This window comes from Balearica regulorum, chromosome Z (genome assembly GCF_011004875.1).
Source record: "Balearica regulorum gibbericeps isolate bBalReg1 chromosome Z, bBalReg1.pri, whole genome shotgun sequence".
Lineage (NCBI taxonomy): Eukaryota > Metazoa > Chordata > Aves > Gruiformes > Gruidae > Balearica > Balearica regulorum.
This window is the reverse complement of record NC_046220.1, coordinates 58417680-58437628: the sequence shown is the minus strand read 5'-3', so window position 1 is coordinate 58437628 and position 19949 is coordinate 58417680. Positions and strand designations below refer to the sequence as shown.

At 38.4% G+C, this 19949-nt stretch overlaps 1 protein-coding gene across 8 annotated transcripts in view; it reads left to right on the top strand.

The window, feature by feature from the left end:
- The first annotated feature begins 3109 nt into the window (after positions 1-3109).
- ZNF366 (zinc finger protein 366) overlaps positions 3110-19949 on the top strand; it is a 36764-nt gene continuing 19924 nt past the window's right edge. The window contains exons 1-3 of one of the 8 annotated variants that reach the window (XM_075740419.1): positions 3160-3251; positions 16226-16433; positions 18677-18746. Coding sequence is in view for 1 of the 8 variants with exons in the window: in XM_075740415.1 (XP_075596530.1) it covers positions 3200-3251 (52 nt within the window). In the remaining 7 variants the exon portion in view is untranslated. Of the gene's footprint in view, positions 3252-4212; positions 4473-6308; positions 6497-13428; positions 14862-16225; positions 16434-18676; positions 18747-19949 lie in introns of those variants that run through there. The other 7 variants (XM_075740421.1, XM_075740420.1, XM_075740416.1 and 4 more) reach the window with 7 other exon arrangements.

Below are 19949 nucleotides of genomic sequence, written 5' to 3'. Positions count from 1 at the left end.
TAAAAAACCCCACCATAACTGGACATATATTATTGTGTAATAATGTATGCAGACTTAATGCATAGTGATACAACAAATCGCAATACATAATGAATATTGGTAACTAGGGCCACATTCTCCACATGCTGCAGCACAGAAGGGGAGTCCTTCAGACTCAGCTCTGCTTGTCTCTGTCCCATTAGCATTCTGCTAGCAGCTCATTCCTGAACAGTCTACAGTAAACATGCAATGCAGAAGAGAAATCAGGAAAGCACAGCAGAGAATGACTTATGGAAAACAAATAGTTGTCCTTCAATTTTTTTTGTGTCTAAGCGAGAAGTGTATTATTTTTACTCAGTTAAAATGCCACAGATATACTGTAGACTGGAAGGAAGTTATTAATTTTATTTTATCACAGACAGTTCAGATGTATATGGTTATTGTCTGAAAGCAATCAAGCAAACCAGTAAATGTCCCTGTTCTTTGCCTTTGTCTCATTTTCTCAGGATGAAGTGGAATACTATGGCTGCTGCAGTTACCTCTGTGTTTTCTCCTACCTGTGCTGATAGAGGCTTGAATTATTTTTGGTCTGCTGAACTTGTCTGTTTCATTCTTATTTTGAACATACAGGAAAGCATCCCTGCTGTCATTGGAAAGAGCTTGTGAAACAAAATTTATTCCCTACTGGAGTTAAAAAAAAAAAAAAAAAAAGAAAAGAAGAGGAAAGGAAAAGAAATCAAGGCCTTAACATCATAGATCTCAGTCTGGCATGACTCTAGATACCAATGATTTTGGCCATGCTTTTACTTCTTCACAGTCAGTAATTGCATAGGCAATGACCTTGCAAGGTATTTTTCTGACATGAAAATCACAGTTTCTGTGCCTTTTCTTCCTCGGGTTGTGATTTTCTGGCAGTGGTTGGGAGAAATTGGTGGAAATAAGAGCAAGTCAAGTACTACAATGACTGCATGCTGGGAAGCAAGATTACTCCGCCTGGCCTTGGATGGGATAACTAAGCAAGTCCTTGAGCACTTGGGTGGTGGAAAGGCTGCTGACAATTGGGTCTGAGGTAGGATTAGCAAAGACCTTAATCTCCTGCTCTCCTTGCTGAAGTAGGGGGCTCTCACAGTCTCCTTCAATCAGAATAGCAAAGTCTTATAGCCTGTTGAAGATGCCACATGCATGTTCATGGCCAGCTTCTTACCTTTGCGGTCCTCAAGAAAGGGAAACCTGCTGTTTGAGGAAGTACAGGACACCTGTGACAATTAAATCCTCCATACAGGACTACATAGATTATCACATACCCTCAGCAACTTACATAAGAGTGAATCTAACTTGGTTGGTAAGGTGTTCAACTAAACTTCTCCAATGTGTTCCCAATGGAGAGAAACAGAATCAGGGTCTTACTAGCCTGACACACCTGGCAAATAAATAAATAAAACAAGCTTAAAAAGCCTGGAAGCTACTACCATCTTTAAAAGCTTGAAAAACAATTTCAAAACAAAGTCAGATTTTCTGAGCTGTTAAACTGAGCCCACAGGACAATACACTAATCTGGTGGCTTCCCATGCCTCTTTACTTGCCTTGTGCTTGATATGCCCTAGAGATCTGTTTGATTAAGGAGTATCAGGGACTTCATTTGCAGTATGTACACCAAGTGCATTGCATTCTTTTGCTTTTAAAATTCACCCTCCTGTTAAGCTTTCACCCATTCCAGGAAATACTGGTGATGTTGTAAAGCCAGAGATCACTCATAGCACCTGCACTGCACTGTCAACTACTGGTGTCCATTATCAAACCTTTCAGTTTCTGAATATTAAAATAAAATCCTCTCCAGCCAAATCATTGCTAGATGCCTTCTGGAAATAGCACCAGGAACTGCATGAAGGAACACAGGTGCCAAAGAGCTCCTTCCCATGTTGGTTCGCAGCTTATCAATTTTCATTGTTGTACAATAAGAGAAATAATAATCTTTATGGGATAGCATATGAACCTGTCCTCCCATTAACACTGGATTTTCAGAAATAACTCAATTTACTTCAGCAGCATTCATCTAGCAATTGCTCCCAGAGCAAAGTCTGGATGCACAGTTTATAGAAGAGGGTAATTTGAAATGACTTTTTGTTGTGTCTTTCACATAACTCAACCCTGAATTGCTCATCGATGAGCAGCCCTATTGTCGGTACCACATTACAAGGCTAACTGAAAATGCAGCCCCAGCGACAGTGTGAAGGTGTTTACTGGCAAGAATATTAGAATGAAAAAAAAACAGTTGGGGAAAAAAGGGAGCATCTAATCACTATAAGTGGATTTCAGATGATAGATAAAGTTAGGGGAAAACATACAAGAAACAAAACCACAGTGGAGCACAACGGACTAAACTTATCCCAAGTATAACTCCGGCCACCTGGCCAGTATCTGGTTGTCAAAATATGTTTAATGGGGAAAGAAAGAAACAAAATGTAGTATAAAATCTGACCTAGAACATAGCATATTGGTTTTGTTTGGATAGATCAGGATGCCTTCTATAATGCAATTCTTTGAGATAAATTGTTACTGCAACTCCAATACCAAACTATGATCCTTACCATTTTTGTGACCCCTTTCATCCCCTTTTTATTTCACAGCATTGTATAAATATCCAATGTGCTATTTTCTTGTGATCACAGTAAAGAGGAGTTTTAGGAATTTTTTTACCTATATCACTATGGAAACAAGATATGTGTATACATCTATGACTGCTCCTTCTCTAGAGTAAAAGCCTGCATTATCTGTGCAAGCTTATGGCTAATTGTTCTGTATAAGATATGGGAGTCTTACTCCTACCCACTACTTCGGAAATTCATCTCATGTAATTGCACATAGCAAGCTGTAAAGTAGGTTTTATGAAGCCAATAATGCAGATATAATACTTGAGGAATTCCTTTTGGTTTGGATATATTTATTTTTCCAAACATTTTGTTTGAGAGAAAATGAGATTGCTATCTGCTGTTTCCTTATTTTTTTGCAGGAAAGCAAAGGGTTGTTGACTTCCTCTCCCCTCCCTTCCTTCCTTCTTTCTGAAGGTACTGTACTCATCTGAAAAAAAGAGAACGCAATGATTGTTCCTGTTCTCTTTCTTAAGTCATTTGAAACACTGTCCCTGCTAGTTTTCTAAGTTTACTGCAATCTCTGCACGGGGGGAGGGAGAGAGAGACAGAGAGAGACAGAGATTACCAACATGAGAGCAGGTAGAGAGTTTAGGGCAAGATTCCTTCCAGCGTCAACAACTGGTAAGTTAAGTAAAAATGCTTTTATGGTTAACTCTTTAGAAGTGCAATATATATGTTTTGTATTAAGAAAAGGCATTAATCAGATACACATTTAACTGATGAAAAGATAATAACCATATGCATTGACAAGCAGTATATTTACGCTATAGATACCTATGGTCTGGTTTTTCAATACTGGTGATAACAGCGTATGGTTTAACCAACTTGGACAAGAAAGTGTTTTCCAGTGAGGCTGATCATATTCATAACATTATCTGCTGTGAGTTTTGCATATATGATTTCTGCTACCAGGATCTTGTTACAGAATTCATGTTATCCTGAAGGTTTCAGCAAGATTCACTGGGCCATTGCTGAAGTAAAGAGAGAATCTGTGTCATATGCAAATTGATGTATTTCATACATCATGTGCCACTACTGAAGTCTGCTCCAACCCACCAACCTGTGATATAGTGGGAGAAGAATTACTAGGGTTTTTTTTTCCTCCTTCAAACTGTATTGTGTTTATGATTACACGTGTTTATCTCTACTCATCTGTGTATATGATTAGTCTAGGAACAGTGACATTTAAGACATGTTAAGACAGTTCCAGGTTGTCACTTGAAAAAAAAAGTTCATGTTGTGTAGTATATAACAACACCGACGCTGATCCCCAGCATCAGTAATAGGGTGGACTCAAATGTTTATTTGTTGTTTGCATTGTTGTAGATACCAACAATATTTTTCATGTTGGGCATAAACGTATCAGAACAATTAGAAGTGGCATGTAACGTGAGTGATTGAATGCAAGAGTATGTTTTAAATATTGGAGGAGAAAAATCCCCCTCCAAGCTTTTATAAAAGCAGAATGCAGAGGTGGTGGGGGGGAAGAATTAGGACAGGTGTCCATTTCTCTGCAGAAGGAGAGCTTGGTCATCTGATCCCACTATTTCTTGAAGGTGCAGCTCTCTGAAGTGCAGGGTCCTCTGCAGGATGCCCGGAGCCCGGACAGAGTGGCTCTAAATGGCAGGCAGGCATCACCCAGGGCCAGCAGGCGCTCGAGCTGCACCACTCCCGCTCCCACCGGGGCACCTGGGCTGTGTTTCCGCCCTGGGACAGCCCTCTGCTCCCACCCCTTGCCCAACCAACTAGTGGAAAGGATTTTCTTCCCCCTCTATCTGGTGTCTTTCTGCAAGTTTTTCCATAGGAAGGAGTGACCTACTCCAAATTCAGCTGGATTTCTGGGTAAGTTTTAGATTCCCTTCGGTTTAGGAGTGTCAGACAGGTTCTGCCAAAGGAGCTGGAAATAAATCGTTTCTCGAACTCCATAGCTTAATGTTTAGCTGAGTCTAGTTTGGTAGCAATTATTATGTTTATTTGGTTATACTTAACCCACAAAGAATCCTCTCCTAATAGCAAGTAAGTGCCAGATGTTGCCATGAAAATCACTTGCCACATCTTTCACTCAGGATACCTGGGTTTATTTTTTACATGACTAAATACTGATTCAAATTAAATAGATTATTTGGACAGCTATTTTGACAGTTACATGATAAACATCTGGAAAACCACTTTTTACTTCAAGTGAGAAGTAAAGGAGTCTCCCAAACATTAAAAAAAAATACATAAGTTTTGTATTTGTAGTGGTCTTTTGCTCAAACTGCAGTGTGTTAGTCTGGATTGAAACCACCTTAACTTTTGGTCAGGTTAGTTCAGAAGTTCAGTTTACCATGTAAGTAAGAGCCAGTTGCAGCCTTTAGGTATAGATTTTGTTTCTGAAGATCTAAACATTGATGTATTCTTAATCTGGACCATGTATACGATTCTCTAAGAGATTGTCTGAAATGCATGAATAAGAATATGTGTGTTAATATTCATAGTAGGTGGCCAAAACTAGTACATGCTATTTTTAAACCCATTCTCCAATAACGAGCACACAGAAAGAACACTTTAGAAGGAATGCTTAATAATTTGACAGTTAAAAAATAGACCTTGCATTTTGAACTTCATTCTTAGATTTCACCTATCAGGTTTACTTTTCCTTTAAATAATACGTCTTTGCAATCATTTGGAGTTTGTTTGTTTTCACATTGTATAATTTATTGCTGGGATAACTGGTAACATGGTTTAGTATAATGATAATTTGTAACACAGCTAATATCTTTCTCAAGGTGTCAGGAAGAGGAGATTTTTGGCTGATGTGTTACCCTTATCCCACATACAAACAGAGAAGTGTATAGTCTGAGGCTGGATTGAGTGCAGATCTATTACTGGCTTATGGCACAAACTAAATGTTTGTGAAATTAATTTTCAGTTATTCACCCCAACGTTACAAGAAAAAAAAAAATTAAAGCAATAAAACAAAAATAAAAAGAGAGAAGCTCTGTTTATTTTGCTTAAAGTTATATTGCTTCTGTTGCTAAGACCCATATTTATGTATATACCATACAAAAGTAAAGGTTGGTCAGCGTACATATTTTCCCAGAGAATTATTTAAAGCCATTATGTCCATTTGATTTGATCTCAATTATAATGAAATAAAATATAGACAGATTTTGCTTTTGTTCTGAAAAATAAAAACAAAACTCCACCAATGACGGCAAAGATGTTTCAGAAACAAGTTGTAGCCCATGGAAATCCCAAGTTAACAGGTCTGATTCAAAAAGCATAGAAACTGATAGAAGTCTGTCTGTAAATGTCAATTGCTTCTTTATATTTAGGACCAGCTTCTTTAATGGTGAAAACTGTTGAGAATGTGAGTTTTGGATGCAGAATAGTAGCACTGAGTTATATTCCTAGTAACATTTTGACATCTCTGATATAGAATTTTGACCAGGAGATTTGTCAGAATCTTTGAATTTTAAGGAGTTTTTATTGGTTTTGCATTCTTTCAAACAAGCACATCAGTAAGAGCCTTACCTTAGGGGTATCTGGATGTAGAGCAGATATTGGTGGACTGAGAGGCATGAAGTGCATCTCACAGGTGAACATATTGGCATGTCTTTTAGATGCCATTTCTAGTAGCACCAGATAGATATGCAAGATTTAGAACAGGACAAGCACAGGGGGATGAATCATGGTAGCAATCCTCATATACAGAGGCAGAAGAGTATGGATTACCCCAGATAGCACTTATATTGTTTCCAACCTTTGATATTGCAAAGCCTTGATGATGCAGAAAGACATTAATCTGAATGGACCACTCCACTCAGCCAGACATGTCAGCAGAATACCACCCTGAGAAACAAAAGCAGTAACGACTGCATAAGGTAATAGGGTTTTTCTGCAGCCATGGTTTAAGGACGTAAGTCAGGCAAAGGTGTGTAAGGAAAAGTAGCTTCTTATTAGTTTGTAAGAAATGATCCACAGCTTCTGAGCACTAATGCGTGTTCCCCAGTAGTAATCGATTCAATGAAACAAACTGCTCCTTCGGAAAGACCTTACAAATGCTGTGTAGACTGCAACAGATTGTTGTAAAATTATTCATTTGTTTGATGGACTAAGTTTATACCCCAAGCAATTTTTTAGAAGTAGACTGTCTGCTAAAACCAAATGAGCATTTTCTTCTTAAATGCAGTAGTTTTCCCCATTCTAGTTTACCATCCCAGAAGATCACTGAAAAGGAAGGAATATCAGCTTGAAGAAGAAAGAATTATAGAGAAACAAGTAATGTGAAGCCTTTAAAAAGAAACAAGTCTCGAAAAAAGATGACTTAGGATTATCCTCTTTCTGCTGAAAAGCTGATATTCTGAAACTGACACCACAGCTCTCCATCGCTGTTAAAATGCAGAGAAATTTTATGGATGACATTCAGATTTTTATCCAATGAAGAGACCTAAGTTAATACTTACTGGTTCTTTAAAACATGTATTGAATTGCATGCTGGATGTCTGATTTGTCTTTGTACCTATCTGGCAGGGACTAGTCCTTCTTGGCTAGCTTCTAAAATACTAATAATCCAATGAAAAATATTATTTAATCTTTAGTTTTAGTTCCTTCTGAACTTAATACCTTTGTGGCTTGCTTTTGTAAAACAAATAGTTTTATATAGGTGTTACCCTGATCTTGATAAGCAAACCACAAAATTTTCCTTCTAAACCAACAATGTTTAATGTATTGTGAAGACTTCTAATGTCACTGGAAGAAATTAAGCTAAGTAATCATATTTTAAAAGAAAATATTTTTGTGCTCTGAAGGTTTTGGGAAGAAATTATGTGAATATTTGCCTTTTTTTTTAAACTTTCACTCCTTATTTCCTGCTTTGTATGTTAGAAAGACACATTATTAATTATTTGAATGGAGGATGAAAAAAAAATTATTCTTATTTTCTATTCCCTCCCTCTTCTACTATGAAAGGTAAAACACTGACACATTATCCTTCTACTTTGTGGGTGTGCAGGAATTAATGTGATTTAAAAGAAAAATCTTTGGATAAAAAGTGTGTTTCTTGAAAACCTATTTTCCCCTTGCCAATATTCATAAAATGTAAACCTGGAAACATGCAATTTTGCAGCTGCTTATGCCCATTAGCAGTATTAGAATGCAGAGAACACTGAAAAATACAAATACTCATTGAATCTGAAGGTTCATTTAATTACAAAAAGCTACAAGGTGAACCCAGTCTCACACATTGATAACATCACTTTTCGCTAATGAATTAGAGAAAAGTACAACTGATTTGAATTGAAAGCAAGGCTATGAGAAGGGTCATATGTTTTTAGTTGTTATTCTCAGACAATGCTGTAGTACAAGGAATACTAATGCACAGCAAGCAGGCATTACCCACACAGTCCTCTGTCTGGAGGCCTGATGAAGAATAGAAACCACCTAATTTCTTCACATGGAAAGAATTTTGCAGGGTGGTGTTCCCAGGGTGGAGGAGCAGGTGTGTCAGCTCTGGGATGGGAGCACATGGCTTCACCCCTTCTCGGGGAGCAGTTTATTCTGACATCAGGCCCTTTCATGAGCCACAAGTGTGTTGGCTGGGACGGACGAGATGACTTCCAGCCTTCCTTTTCACTGGTTTGTTGCTAGTCCTGGCTGTCCAAAAGCCACTTATGCTTTAGTCTTCTCTGGTTAGGGTTGCTGTTACATTCTTTTTGCAGTGATGAAAGACCTTTTGTTTTGTGGAGGGCTCTTCGCTGGATCTGCTACTAAAGACTTTGTAAATTGGAAAGAATAGGTGCCCTTAACAACACCCAATACGCTAGGTTTAAATGAAACTTAAATATACCTGTTCTAAAGATATCCAGGAAGAACACATTGGAGTGTAGTTCCTATTTCAGGTTTAGTCCTCTCTCTGAGGTGCTTTCTAAAGCGAGAAGTGTTTCAGCTCCAGGTAAAAATTATTTGAAAGCTTTATTTGAAAAGGAGGTGTCTTTCATTCAGTATTTCCAGGTGTATGATATTTTTCTACTGATCTACATTTTTCTTAAAAGTATTTAGAATACATGTGTAATGAAAACAATACCAAGAGGTGAAAAGGAAAGGGATGATCTGTTTTTAGAGCACCTGTCAGCTTCTAAGAAACAGCAGAACTTGTTTGAACCATCTGGTAGGCACCAGTCCATGCTGGGTTGGCTCCCTAGTGCAGGTTTCTGAAGCTATGAAGAGTGTCCTGTATTTGTCCAAAACTATTGTTCTGTGGTAAGAATTCCAGAAAACTATAGAGGACCTCCTGGAAGAGCAAGCTGACAACAATGTGCTTGTAGGTTTACCAGAAACTAAACCCATCCATTTATAAAAATGCAGGAAAAAAAATTAAAAAAATTCTGCAGCAGCACTGCAAGGAATAACACTAGAACAAATGTTACACTAAACAGTTTTTCTGCATAATGCTGTACTCACAATTTGAAGTCATCAAGGTTTCACAAATAATTTTATACATCTGTAGGTAGCATTTTGTCAGAATGCTATGGAAGCAGTCACATGCATCAGAGAGAAGGTGCTGACCAACTCCTCTTCTGCATCTCCTCTTCCCTCTGCCAGAAAAATCAAAATACTAATTAAAGCCTTTTGATCCCAAATACATTAATTTCTTTCTTCATGTCCCACAAAAGAGGAACCCTCCCCTAAGCTTAAGCCACAGCTGAAGAAATGCAATTGAACAGATTGCACTGGATTCTGTAGGCAAATGATCAGGACTGGGGATTTGCTCTAACGACTGCAGTGAGGATTTTCACTAGCTTGTTCACTACTAGACACAGAAAAAAATGCATGAACAGGCACCCAGTGGAAGACACAATGTGGTTAGGACAGTAAGTCAGAACAGAATTCACACAACTGTTTATCCTCTGGGTAATGTCCCCCTGCCCATACCGCAGCCTTCCTCCCAAAACACAGCAATAATTTCTATAAAATCTTCCAGGGTTTTTTACATGGCACTTGACATTTTTCCAGGGAAAAAGCCCTGACTAAAATGATTGGGTGTGTGTGGGTGGGTGTGTGCGCACGCATGGATTGAGAAAGTGTTATACTCTGGGAGTTATATACTCTGAACTGAGCACCCAGAACAAGCCTTTGGCATCACTAATAGTGAAGGATTAGTACTAGAGAGGTTTTGGAAATGTTAGGATTTCAGATTTCAAACTATATTGAGTTTCTTCTCACCTTTTTTTTCCCTTTGGCAAAAAGTAATTTCTTATTTGTTTGTAGCTCTAGTATCTGTTCCAGTATCTGCTGATGACATTTGGCTAAGTCTGAGCTGCCATTCCCACTCCGTATGCTAGTTTATTGAATTCAGTAAAACTGGCAGTTTAAATCTGTTTCAGTTTAAAATAATTAACCTCAAGAATTTTTCCCTGTTAGTTGATTTACATAGAGATTTATTTGCCAATTGATCAAAATCACAGAAGCAATATAAAATTTGTTTTAAATTCCAGATTTTCTTTACTTGTGTCAACAAACTAATGCTTATTCTTAAAACTTGCTAGAAGTTAACAAAATAATTAAAAACAGCATGCAGTATACATTTGGAGGATCAGAGAGGGAAAGCATTTGCTTTTTGCTCTTCAGTCAAGGAGAAGATTCAAGCTTGGCATTACAGGTAAGGAGCAAAGCCAGAGAGAAAGTTCCTTGCAGGCACTTCATATGATCAGTCAAAACCACTATTTCACACTGCAACTGAAGAACTAAGTACATTTCTCTTTAAAAAAAACTGGTTTTAAAAAAATGAATCCTCATTTGAATGCAATTGTGAGACGTATATGAAGGTGATAATTTTTCTGAACAATAAATACATGTTCAGCATGGTTTCAACGCTTTAGCACAGATTTTATGCTCTGGCAGTCTGGAAAGCAGAGCTCCCTCATCACAGTGCAGGTATATCAAAAGTAATTTCCTCCAATGCCCCAGCAATTTGACTTAAGAGGCATTTTTAACTCTGTCCCATTGCTCGTGATTCTTAGACTTTTCTATTTGGATATCAACAGAATAAACACAGGGGTGTCCTAGGAATGGCACTGGCATCTATAATTCCTTTGCTGTGTTTCCTATTGAACTTGTGTTCAAAGGGAAATGTCTAAGTCACTAATGAGCCAGCTTAATTGCAAGTGAGTAATAGAGGTTAATAGGGATTAATCAGTCTTTTCAGCCAAGTAGCTTTTCCAGCAAGAAGTCTGCTGAAACTTCAGCTGAAATGAAATTTATTCATCTTTCCTGAATGATTAGGAAAGCATAATCTAGTAATTACTTTTAATGAGCTGGATACCAAGAGAAGTGTTCAGTAGCAGTTATATTTTTCCTAATTCTGTCAGTTTCTGGATGAAAAAAACTCTTCTTTCAGTTCTTGTAGGTTAAATATCTTACTGGAACACACAATACCTACCACTTTAGCAACCTTCAGTTTCACTATGAGTTTTGAATACTGTGAAACAAAGAATTGAATGCAAAATAAACAGAAAAAGCAACGGTCTTTCTGAAGACTAATAATAACACCACTACCCCCCCACCCCACCCCCAAATGTTTAATTAAAACTAGACTTTCATTAAAAAACTAATCTGTTTTGGAGACTTTGTATGAAAACTCTCCCATACCATCCTCTTCTCCTTTGGCCCTCCTCCAAGGATACGTGCACATTTTACCTGGTACTTCATTTTTTTCAAGTACTTGTTGCTTTACACACACAACACCCAGAACTGCTAATGGTGTAGGAGGATGCCAATGGGCTGGCTTGAAGAACCAAGGCTGGAGGTGGCCCTTAGCTACCCTTTAAGATAACAAAGAGGTGGAAGGAGACCAGACCATCTCTCTGGCCTCCATAGAGGTGATAACGACGCTGGGACTACAGTAGGAAGGAAAGCTCAATCTATTTCCTTTTTAAAGGTCATGAATGCTAGTGAAAGGTTTACTTTCAAAACAACAGCCCAAGCAGGACAGCATGAGGGTTATGGAAGGGCATGCTTTTTTGATCATTCTAATTCTGGGTGTTCTGCATGGCTCTGTTATTTATTTTATAATAATACTACTGCAGAGCTCTGTCTCCACTCTATAGTGTTTAACGATTGTGCTTTGTAGGCGGAAGATTATGTCCAAAGTGTTCTTTCCAGGACTCCACACTTATTCAATGTTACTATTTTACTACCAGATCCTTCCTTATATTTTTATTATTTATTGGATCTTCTGTTCACCCTGTCTCTTACAGTATCTGTATGGTGAGGAAAAAAAAAAATCCTAAACGTGTGTTAGTGTTACTTGATAATTTTCCAGAGGCAAAACTATTTAATACATAGGAGTCCTATGGTGCCAGAAATGTACTATTTTAATTTGCAGTGGCAGATATGGAAGTAGACAGGAAACAGGGATGGAGTGATAGGACTTCTGTAAACAGTGATTAAAGTGACTCCACATACTTTATAAAGGCAGGGCCAGATCCATGGTTCCAGTCTTTGACATGAGAGCTCCTTATCCAACTTAAAAAAAGGAAGAAATTTGTCTTATTGGCATCACCTCATAATGCCAAATCCCAAATTTTGTTCTCAGCTACAACCCAGATTTTCCATAATGATTTCAGTGCAACATGGATGATGCGAGAGAGAGAATTAGGACAGTTACTTAGGATGAATTACTGCCATTGTTTAATTGAGTAATTAACTGAGCTGGCCAACCCATCGTTAATTCCAATAACTAGTGAGGGCAGGATCAAATTGCTTTTCCACTAGGTCTGCTGGCACCAGTTTTGAAGCTCTGTATACGCTCCCAATGTCACCATTGCAGCCAATCTGGTCTTGTCAGCCCTGACCTCTGGGCAGGTTCTGGAAACTCAGTGTACCTATGCCCAAATGTTCTCAGGGACCCAGTGCTGTAAGAATATTTATAGGAAACTGAATATACACCAGTGACATCAGACCTAGTGTGAAACAGAACAGCCTCAAGGTGGGAGACTTTGAGTCATTTCCCTCCTTTCCCCTGAGGAGTTTGGACCCACATCCCTACCCTCTTAAGGGAGTGCCCTGACTAGACGCTCTGAGGGTAACCTTGCTCTCCTGTGGCTGGAGCTGGACCATTACACAAAAATGCAAGTGCCAAGGGGCAGGGAGCGGAGAGAAATCAGACAGGGTAGTCAGGGGCTGCAGACTCCATACCTAGACATATGTCTGGGCTTCCCTCCACGTGTTTCTTCTCCAGGCTTATTGAAAGTTAAAGGCACTTCATCCTCCTGGGTGATTGCATTTATGGCTTGGCTACTGTGTCAGGCTCCTTTCAGTTCATTCCGCCTCATAACCCCTCCTCTGCAGTGCCAAAGCTCCAGAAGAAGGGACTGAGGGTCCAGTATGGGTGAGTGTAATTTGTTAAGGGACATCTTCAGCCTAAACTCAGATCTGTACTCATTTCCTGGGCACCAGCTCTCAGCACTCTGCCTTGCCTTTTCATTTTCTTTTCAAAACAGGTGAAACTAGTCTGGGGTACCAAAGGACAATTTCTTCTTGACACGAACACAGAAGCACCTTCAAAAGCGGCCCAGTGCCACACACTGAGGCAATAGTTCACCCCCACATATCTTCCAAACTTCTCTTCAGAATATGAATGTATTTTGCTTTCCTGTTTTGGTGGGGGAAAAAAAAAAAGAGAGCCATTGTACATTTGAAAAAACCCCTGACCAATAAAGACTGTGCAGTTAGAGGGTTGTCAGTGAAAATGATCCAGCTTTACAGTGGCAAAAAAATGGTTTCTAAAGATGGGAGAAATTGAAGCAAGACAAGGTCAGCTGTTCAGGGAGTTGGTGGGGAGATGGAAAGTGGGCATGAGTGAAATAGCCTACAGTACAATGGGTTTCAGAGGACTTGGAGGAATAGAAATTGAAGTATTTTGGGGAGAGGTAGATTGAGAAAAGGGTAGGTGGGCATCTCTCCTCCTGCACAGTGCAGCTCTCACTTCCCTGGCTCCTCTCTAGATCTCTGGAGGTACAGGACCCTCCATCAAAGCACTCAAAGGCTTCTTACTTCCCCAGCACACAGTACCTATCTCTGTATGCCCCTCAGCCCACAAGAAACAGTTGTCTTTGGATTTTTATGTTAAATAACTTTTATCCACATTCATCCTTCATGGAATAAGAAAAAAATCAGAATACAACATCTCTGGATTAGGAAAGCTCTGAGCCACAGACAGCTGGAGGCCTGAAGACAATGCTGGAAAGTTGTCATGATACTCTCTCCTGTTTATTATATCCTCCACAAGACCTCAGCTGGATATGGCTGGTTTTACGTCCTCCGTACCTCACCAGCAGCTCTGTTTCAGGGTACACTTAGCAAGTTTCTGTGGAGGGAAAGAGAAAGGCAAGAGGTTGGGCCAGAGCCCATCCTGTGATGGGCAGACATGGGGCAGGGTCGTGCTGTGGACCAGAGGTAGGGATCTGCCAGCAGACAGCTGCTCCCTCTCCCCTTCCTCCCCACTCTGAAGGAGCCTTGAATTCCCTCTTGGTACCAGAGAATCAGGCAGGTAGAAGTGCTCGGCTGAGGATATACAATCTTTGTCCCCTTACACACTTTTAGATTGGATAATTTGCTGTGCCTTGCAGGCTCCCACTGGGTGTAGCTGTGGTTTGGTGTGACTTTGTGTAAACAGCTAACACTTCAGAGCCTGTGGACTTAACATCCACTTTATTATCCAGGTTATCTATGTGTTGGTGACCATTTTAGCAGACAGAATAGAGAAGCAGAGAGTGAGTGAACCATAGATGGAATAGAGAAGTGAAGAGGGAAGGAAACATAAGAGAAGAACTAAGAAAACTCACAAAGAGGAAGAAAAAAGAAAAAAAAATGAGAAAGGAGGATAAGAAAAAGAGAAATAGAGCCAAAACAGTAGCAAGCCTAAACCGTATTCAAAGGTCACTTCATATGTATACTGAAATGACTAGAAATGGTCCATGAGGCTTAAGTACTGCTAGGGGCATTACCAGTAAGTCCCTGTTGCAGATGTTCAGTGGTTAACCCAGTCATACTGCCCTGTGACCTCCAACTACTGTGTTGTTAGGCAACAGAAAAGTAGTGAGAATAATAGCAAAGGTTTTGCTAAACTAAGGACAGAGCACACATAAAAGCAATGAGAGGAATAGCAAAACATTTTGCTAAACTGAGAACACGGCACTCATGCTGGAGAGAAGAAAAGTATCTACAGCTACCTCACTACAGCACCAGGTAAATTTTTTTCATCTAATCAGTGCCACCATTGAAAAGCAAATTATGCCATAAACAACTACATAAGCACATCTGATGCCACAAATGATGCCCCAACTTTGGCAGCGTGGGTGGTGGGACTGCTCTAGACTTTCAGCAGAGAAAATCTGAGAACCTAGTCCAACACTTTTAATAACTATCCAAACAAAAAAGGTCTGCAAGTTAAGAAAAAGTGAATGTGCATTCATTTTGATACTATTTTAAGCATTTTCTCTATTACAAGAAATACCAAATTAACTATACTCCCGTAAAAGTGCTAGTAGTGTCTTGCTCTCTGAAAATTGAGTAGAAGACCAAGTTACACGTATATCCAAGATGATTCCAAAAGCCACTCGATAGGCAGTACAGGCAAATGGATATGTTTCCTAAACTTCTGTATTTCCCAGCTAAAATAAAACAAAGAGGATGTAAGTTAAAATGTTAAAATTTGGGAATAACAAAGACAATGCAAGGAGGATATTTCTATTGCACAGTTTTCTGAGAGAAAATCCATTTCTTTGTATTGGTGTCATTTCCCAGACAGTATTAATGCAGCTACACTGCATAGGAAGCCCTTAGAGCATAAAGAATATCTAAAACGATCAAAATTCAAACATGAACAAAGGAAGACATGACAAAACAGAGTCGATGAAAGAAAAACAAAAAGATTATGTAATATATAATATATCTTTGAAATTGTGTCATGTTAAGCTGTTTAAATGTGTCAGATTTTTAAATCAATTTAATTTCTTTGATGTATGATTATATGATTTCCACTAAGTTTGTCTGCAACGGTTACCATCTGTTAACATATTGTCTCAGGATATAAGTTATTTTTTTCAATATGTATACCATATATTTCTCAAAAGTATAAAATTTTTGTCATGGCATAGATGGGTTCATATCTCATTGAACAACAGAACCCATCACAAAGAACAAGGAAAATTGTGAAGGATTAGTTTCAGAGTTCACTGGAAGTCTTTCCACAAGTCTTAGTGAGCTCTGATTATGCCCTTGGAAGAGTTACCAAGGTTATCAGTTTTCCTTCACCAAACATTCGCTGAGAAAAAACCCACATTTGTTGATGGAAAGAAGAAGTTTTATCCTGAAGCCTGATACCAGCAGATGAAGGTAATTTCCTAGGGAGAAGTGAAAAGACACGGAGCTCCTCAGTACTATCATACTAATGTAGGAAGAAAAAACCTGATCTGGTCCACTTCTTGTTTTCAGTCATTCCAGACCATTTTCATGAACAATTGTTTACTTATTTCCAATTCCAATTCTATTAATGATGGTAATCAAAAAGGGAAATAGAAATATTTATTGCAATATCTTTATCTTGATAGTGTTCTCCAATTAAGCAGACATACCTGTCTCATAAAACACATGGGACAAAAAGCCTTATCTCAGAAGACAAGCTGATTGTTAAATCATGGACTTCATTTGACACTAGGTCAACATGCATGTGTGTGTGAGAGAGAAAACAAGTATTTGTAGAAATGGTATTGGAAAAGATTTTACTAAACTCCACAACAGCTATTATTCCCAGCTCAGGTCTGTTTTCTTAATGCTTCCCCAACATTTGTGTCTCTCTAATCAGTATCTGCAGTCATTGATTTTGGATACTTTCCCTAACTCCATGTTTATTTTTGCAAGGTAGTCCAAATTTCTTTCTTCTCCCAGTTCCACACTGTGGTAGCAAAAGTGCTTTCTTCATTTAAAATGTAAATCATCTGTTAGGTTAGCTTCCGATAACGTAGCATAGGGACTTCAAGGCTAATTTGGATCTATTAACATATACTTGTTAACATATATATGTTTATATATAACAGTCTATATAATCAGCTTGAGTATATTAACATGCAATCACTGTATGTTAATGGACTCTATCTTTCAAATCTGTGTGCTTGAAATGTGGATATTTATGCCTGGAGAAAATGGATGGAAAACACACCTTGCATGGACTTCTCTAAAGAATAAGAGATTAAGGGTGACACTGATTTTAGAGAAGTTCTGGTATAAGTTTGGACATGGTCTTTCATCTTCTGCCTCCCTCTAATGACTATAGTCACTCAAGCCTAGAGTAAATAAAATACCGTAATTTGAAACAAAACCTACAGAAATAATCAATTATTGAATAACAATGACAACTTGTGTCAGTATCTAGTGAACCTAGTACTGAAATAACTCTAAGACTTTTAAGCATATTTTGAACTTCTGCATCATTCATCAAGGTAACACTTCTAAACAAAAATCTGACTGTACAAAAGACAATCAGGTGCACTGATATTACACATATGGAACATTATTATCATCTAGTCCAACTTCTTACTCAAGACAGGCCATAAAAACAGCAAAACAGACAAGATACACTTGAAAATTACAGGTTAAAAACATCCACATAATTGTTTTCCAACTCTCTGAACTATGAAATTCCCAATAGAAAAGGAAATGAGGAACAGCAACATTATCGCACAACTTCACTCACACACTGGAGGCAGCAAGAGAAAGAAAAAAAGTGGCTTATCAAGGGTTCATGCTGTCATTGGAAGAAACTAGCAAGGAAAATTGTAAGGAGGGATCAGATATGAACTAACTGAAAATACTTGGTTACCAGTAATGGATACATTCATCTTTGTACAGATATTCCTGGCATTTTCACAGTCTGACCAATAACTCAAAGCAGTGTAGATTTGGTAAGGAACACTGCTTTGCTTCTGAAATGAGATGAATACATCAAAGTAAAGCCCCTTTGGTCAGATCCTGAGACTGATGCGAGTTTTGCATAAATAGCAACTGAGAGAAAACTAAGTAAAGAATTTGGTGCTTAGTTCAACAGCTGTATGACTGAATACATTTAAATCCAAAACCTATTTGGAAGTGTGAACTGAACGAAGGACATCCCTTTAAACATATTAAGATAACCAAAACCATCTCTACAATAACAGTTTACAGAAGTCAGCAATTGAAAAACACCAACTGGTTAATCAATAAGGCTGAAGCTCTTCAACTGCTCAACTTTAGCTCAAGAAAAGTAATAGTGTGTCTTTTGTCACTGATCCTCACCATATCCAACATACAAACAGCTGTTAGATTTCGTTCTTTCCTTATAGAGGCCAATGTTTTAGGCCCCAGGAGGAGAGCAGAAATGCAGTCTCACAGGGCATGGTTGCTGCAGTCATACATGTTCACTTTAACGTGAAATTCCTCTTCCAGTCAAGAGAAGCTGTTCAGCCTATGCAGCCACTTTTAGACTTCCTACACTTTCCTCTGCTTCATATTCTTCTGAAATAGCAAACACAAGAGCATATCTAATAGAGTAGTCCATTTCCCTTTGTCTGAGAGTACATATCACTTTCACTCATCTTGGTCTCATTTCTGGTTTTACAATTGTGCTGCCCAAGAGCAAAATCAGAACAGTAGTAGCCAGTGTTTAAGCTTGAAAAACTTCATGACCTCACATTATTATGGCTGGGCTTATTACAAGTCTATAGACAGAAGGTACTTTCAAACGGGAAGCAGAATCTTGGTTCTAATGAAGTCTAAAGAGGATTTAGCAAGGGTTTGCTACCTACGTGAAAGGACATAAGAAGAGAGGCTACATTTAATCTTTCCTCAATTAATTTCTACATCATGGGGTTTGGCAGATTGAAGGGGAAAAAAAAAGCAGCAAAAAGTGATCCATATTTAGACTGCAAATCTATATTTTCCTTCCCCTTTTGGTGTTTATTTGTTGGATTATGTAGCACCTCTCTGATTGTGCTGGTCTCTGACTGTGCAAACACTTTCCCTCGTAGGCCTGATCCTGTGATGTGAGTAGCCATGGACAGCGGAATAAACCCATATGCTCAGTGAAAGCAGCCAAAGGTTTGTAGTGCAAGGAAATTATTTCTTTCTCGTAATTTCAAGCAGTTCTATGTCCTCTGCCATAACTCTGTGTTCCAGAAAGATTGAAACTTTGCATAAAACAAGCTGTGGAAGAAAGGAGTAACTGGCAGCCAAGAGACAAGAGAGCAATTAGACATAACTCTCTGTCACTTCTGTGTATTTTTGGCAGCATTTCAATAATCTAACAAAAGCAGTAAATAACATAGCTGGGTTCTTAATTGCTATGGGTTTTCTGAAGCATTTTATACCCTTATTACTGGGAAAGAATCAGATACGCAAGATGAAAGTTATTTGAGGGACAGGCCCATACTTTGAAGGGAAGATTTTGGCCTACAGGCATATTTTATGTTCAAATTGTGTAATTTTGCTTAAAACGAATTTTGAAAAAAACCACAAAAGACCCAAAACCAACCCAACACTTTTTCTCCTTTGGAAAGAAGTGGAGTCTTTTTTTTTCTATTCAGGAGATTCCCTTCTCACTTTTTAATAACTCAAGCTTTTGTACCTAAAGAGGTTTCAAGATTTAACTGTTTTTTATTTTGCCTAGGGAATGAGGATGACAAGGAAACATAGCAGAAAGTGTACTCCCAAACAATCCTCCTGATGGAACATATACACATATATATTACATATATATGCATACACACAAAAAAAATAGTGTGTGTATGTATATATATATATAGTGTGTATATATATGTACACTAGTTACATTCAATGAGCTAGGAACTGAAAATCACATCCGGGTATAATTACTAGATACTTGTTTCAGTTGTAAGCATAGCCTTTTCCACTATCACAGGTGTTTTTGAATCATCAGTTTAGAGATCCTACAATTTTTGCTTCAATTACTACTCCTTTGTGCATTGATCCCTTTGTTGAAATTTTCCATCATAAAGTTTTGTCAATGAGCCTTTGGCTTTACACAGTATCTCAAAGATAATTCCACAGTCTACCCTGTTAGAAGGAAATAATCTGTTAGCAAGCAGGTTTTTAAGATGCCTTCGCTTGTCCACAGCCTAACTAGGTCACAGAGATGTGCTTTTATCTATTTTTAGAAGCAGGTTTATCCAGCCCGAAGCTTCCTGAAAAAGAAACAGGAGTGTCTTTAGTACTCCAAACACCTTCATGTTCTCCACCCAGCAGTTCCAAGAATGGTGTTATAAATAACATCAACATGTCACA